The sequence below is a fragment of the Halyomorpha halys genome, unplaced genomic scaffold (genome assembly GCF_000696795.3).
Source record: "Halyomorpha halys isolate HHAL.00 unplaced genomic scaffold, Hhal_1.1 Scaffold33.1, whole genome shotgun sequence".
Classification (NCBI taxonomy): domain Eukaryota; kingdom Metazoa; phylum Arthropoda; class Insecta; order Hemiptera; family Pentatomidae; genus Halyomorpha; species Halyomorpha halys.
Genome location: NW_027109698.1, coordinates 412,891 through 417,639, shown reverse-complemented (window position 1 = coordinate 417,639; position 4,749 = coordinate 412,891). Strand labels below are relative to the sequence as shown.

Genomic DNA, 4,749 nt, shown 5'->3' with positions numbered 1-4,749 from the left:
TATTTTTATTTATATCATTTTATCTTAACATAGTTTCATTTTGTATCTTTTTAGCCCTGATGAAGCCCTGCAAAGTGGGGCGAAACGTTGGAAAATAAATAGTTGTAAACTATTTTTGTTTCACTATTGACTGCAACCCTGACCATCTCCCTATATAAAAATAAAAGATGTAACTTGGTTTTTTATGAGTATAAGGATTTTTTTTTCTTTTTGAATAGGTACCAGTGTCAGATTACATTCCTAGAGATCCAGCTTCTCATTACTTAGATGCTATATTTTCTTCAGGTTTCTTCACCTCTTTGGACATAGCTAAAGCAATTTCAGTAAGTGCTATTGTGGTAAATAAAGTACAAAAGAACCTTTCTTGTGGGTCATATTGGCAGTTTAGAATGATTGAATCACAGAGACTGATTTGGATTGATTTGATTCTGTTTACTAATAGATACTTGTTAATAATAAATCAAGTCTAAATAAATTTAATTACATTAGCTATAAATAATTGTTGCTAACAAAATTGGATATTGTTACATGAATGCAGTAGATTGATTTTTTTTTTTGTTTACCTCCTTTCTGGTCGTTTCCAACATACAAGGCTAGGAGAGGGTGTTATCGTATTAGTTACCATCCTATTCTAACCAAAGTGGAAATGTTAAGTTTTCCTTTTGTGGGTTCATCAAGAAATGAACAGGGATCATCCTGTCAACCTGCACATCCCATAATAAAAGTCAATAATTGAATGTTTGAAGGAAAGAAAGGACAGCCGGAAGATAAAGTTGAATAATGTCCAATAGAATTTTGTCTGGACCTTAAACTTTTTTCCTTCCAATATATGAAAAATATAAAAAAAGAAGAACTACTGATTATTTTCTCGTTTATCCCTTTGTTTTTTCTCTCTTGTTATTAGTTTTAGACTTGAAGACAGAAGATGATTGAACAAGTAATAATATCCTTAATAATGAGGGAGGCCTTTGGGTTAGCCGGTAACTGATCAAGAGATTGGTGTGTCCAGATGGGAATTATCGGTTGACTTTTACATCAGTTATTCTGTTGGGAAGTGATTCTGCAGATATATTTACAATTTTGGTTAATAGTTATGAAATTACAAATAACTAGTCATAATGTTGAACTGATAAAACATGATTTATTTCACAAACTACCAAAACTTCATTAACCAAATAAAAATTAATTTAAAATTTCTTTATGAATTGATTTTTAATTTATGTGCCCTTTGAAAACAGCAGTGGTAAAAAAAAAAAAAAAAAAAATATGATCTATTTAATGATTGGAGAAGTTTGGGAGGTGCGGTCAGCAAAGAACAACATAAATAAACAAAACCATATTTATTTATTTTATGCTGACGTTTCGACCTGAGTTTCAGGTCTTCATCAGGGGTTATGGCATAGAAGGTAGGCCATGATCTATTTAAGTGTAATATTGACGTTTCAATTTCAAGAAACAGCTTGTCTTATTATTATTGTAAAGTTATTGCCAGTAGATAATTTCCTTAGCCTGTATGGTCAGACTAGACAGTTGGTGATTTTCATTGCTACAAATGTTGCTCCATAGTGTGATTATAGTTGCTTTGTGTAATCTATAAGTTGGCCGACAATTGTCAAGTGTATGATTATCATTAGATGGTTATAATGATAAGTCCCTTGCTTGCCTTTTGGCAATATGAGTTTTAGTAGTTTTGGCACATTTTTAAGTCTGTTCATTTTCTCTGATTATGGATTTTGTTTTAATTGCTTGTATGGTTATTTTAAAGAGAAAGTATGTAGGAAGGGATTATTAATTTAGTATGTAGGAAGGGATTATTAAGTTAGTATTAAATAAAACAATAAGTTTTGTTCTCTCGAAGGAGCTTTGATCTATATTGTTTCCTAATTATATTTCTAATATTGATTATGAAAAACTAATTTTTTTTCTTTGTTTTTCAAGCTATATAAAATAACTGCTGTTATTAAACCGAACATCGATGTTGCCGAACAAATTTGTGCTATCGTGGAAACTGAAATTTATTCAGAAATTGGTGAGCAAGAATTGGATGATGATGAATTCTTAGATATAGCTTTTAGGTATACATCATATTGTAATTATTTTCCTTATTTATCTTGTGATGGCAATCATCTTATCAATTATTGTTACATGTAATTTAGCTATAGAGTTTCTTTATCTTTTTTTACAGATGTTGGAATCGCTTGTATTCATGTTGCAGTCAGTATATTATTTCAAGTATGCTTCCACTTGGAATGGTTTGGCTTGGAGATTACTTAGTTTTAATTCAAGAATGTGGTTTTTCAATTGTCATTGATATTGAACCATTAGAACTTTTTATGACAACTGCTGTAAAGTCCTCACAATTTCCACAAGGTTTATTTTTCTTCTAATAGATTTGTACATAGTACATATAATTTTTTTTTCTATATGTTGATTTTATTTTTGTCAGTGGGGTATGGCTGGTTAGTAGAAAGACTGAGGAATATTGATTTAGAACCTGGCATTGAGAAGCTAGAATTGAGCCTTCATACTGGAGAATCAATTGATGAACTTTCTATACTTCAAGAAGCTGCTGATCTCATTCCTCCTTCTAAACAACTTGATGATGTAAGCTATTTATTATTGTTATTATTATTATTTTTTTTTTTTATGGCCTCGATTTAACATTCATAATGAAATAAAAAAGTTAGTTATAATATTTTGATTAGAATTTATTTCTAATAAAAAAGCTTCTATCCAAAATAAAATAAATTTATGTTTCTCAATGCTTAATATCATAGTTTAATACTAGGTTGGAGTAATGTTATGTTACAATTATTATAGTAACATTAAGTAGCAGAGAGAATACTGGACTCTGCTCAATCATACAACTTTTTTGATCACTTAAATGAAGTTCATAAGGAAATAGTGTTCTAAAGCATCTGCAGATTGAGATACCTTTTAGTTGAATTTCATAACAACTGTTGCAGCTGATAAAAAATCGACAAATGATGGGTGTTACTACATATCTAATAACGATCAATGTTTAAGTTATTTAATTTCAATTAAAAAAAAAAAAAAAAAGTTCAGCTCATTTTTAGCGTTTATTACTAATACTGAATTGTGAAAAGAATTAAAAGATCATAAAGTTTATTACATAATAAGAGTATAATTAAAAAAATCCTTCCAACTCAGATTTTCTGTTCGATCACATCCCATTAAAATGGGGATAGGTTGCCTATCCATCAAAGGCAAATATCAATACCTGCTCTGTGTCAATGTTTTAATTATTAATCTCATTAATTTGACAAAGAGTGTAATTTAATATCAAGTGTCCCCAACATATACATGAAAATAACCCATATATCTAACTTATATGATATTCGTGTAACATTAATCATACTATCTTAGATAAAATCTATCCTACATTTAAACATGAAGCTTATAGAAGATAGCCTAGAAAATTTTATATGGTTAAGTAAAGCATCCATTTAAAAATTCCAGTTAAAAATTGTTATTAAAAAAGTAAAATAGCCATAATAATGGCAGCCGTAGGGCATAAAATGTAAAGTAGGCCTATCCAGGACAATATTGGCTTCTATTAAAAATGCGCTAATGGCAGCCAGTTGTCAGTTTTGGGGTCATTATTAGCTAATTTTGCTTTAAATAACAAACTTTTTACTTTTATTGTACATATATTAGAATCAGTGACTCTTAAGGGAAAGACAGTTCCTTTAAATTCAAAACTAGAGATTGCTCTAAGATTTTTAGCTGGTGGTCACAGTTGCAAAGATCCAATAAAAGTATATTTCACATTGGTTCATTGAGATACTCCACACCTTAATATGCATTTTAGTAGTAAAAGGGATATAAGCACAATTCCAATTATAGTTTTCAGAAGTTCTGACAGAAAAATAGTCTGAAAATATACAGGAGGAATAGCAGAGCTCCATCACTAAGATAATATGTTCCCCTTAATTTGGTTTAGAAAACAGATAAGTGATTTAATTGTATTAAATCAATAAATTTTCAAATCTATTTTACATTTAAATCTTCTTTGACACCAACTCAGTTCATATACAAATTTTAAACCTTATAGATCACTTTGGAGAGGGTGTAGACTAATGCAAAATCTTATGAATTAAGAAAAAAAATTTGAAAATGATGAAATTTTGGCTGATAATCAACAGCACTTTTATGGTATTGTTCTTAGCAATTCTGTGTATTGGAGTTTTAAATAGATATAACATACAAACCATATTCCTCTCTCTGATGACCTTTGACACAATGCACAAGTATATTTTTGAGGAAAATTTGACAAAAACTGTTTGTGACAATTAAAAAGTAAAATAAACAAGAACTATAATAAAATACATATAGGCTAATAAATACATGTTTTTTATTTATTTAAATTAAAATTATAATATAAATAGATAAATGGTATAATTTATTACATTTCAGGTGCTTTATCAATGTTTGAACGGATATCTTTTATATTTTTATAAATTATGAACAAAAATTTTTATTTTTCTGTTACTATAAAAATTTGTATTTTGGGGTTTCTTGGAGTGGTTATAACAATTATAAATTTTAATTATATCTATCTATTCTATCTATCTTTTAATTTAAATTCATCTGTTATCTCCTTAAGTGTACTTATATTAATTACTTTATTATTAATTTTCTATTATATTTTACACTTTTCTGTATCCCCGCTCATTTGGTATATTTTGTTTCTTAATTACTTACACACATTGTATCCCATTATTTTAT

General features: G+C 28.4%; 1 protein-coding gene across 1 annotated transcript in view; it reads left to right on the top strand.

The window, feature by feature from the left end:
* Window positions 1-4,749, top strand: part of Nup160 (nuclear pore complex protein Nup160) — a 29,853-nt gene that overhangs the window by 11,950 nt on the left and 13,154 nt on the right. The window contains exons 9-12 of the mRNA XM_014428509.2: window positions 219-323; window positions 1,939-2,075; window positions 2,186-2,370; window positions 2,447-2,604. Coding sequence (XP_014283995.1) covers window positions 219-323; window positions 1,939-2,075; window positions 2,186-2,370; window positions 2,447-2,604 — 585 coding nt within the window. The remainder of the gene's footprint in view (window positions 1-218; window positions 324-1,938; window positions 2,076-2,185; window positions 2,371-2,446; window positions 2,605-4,749) is intronic.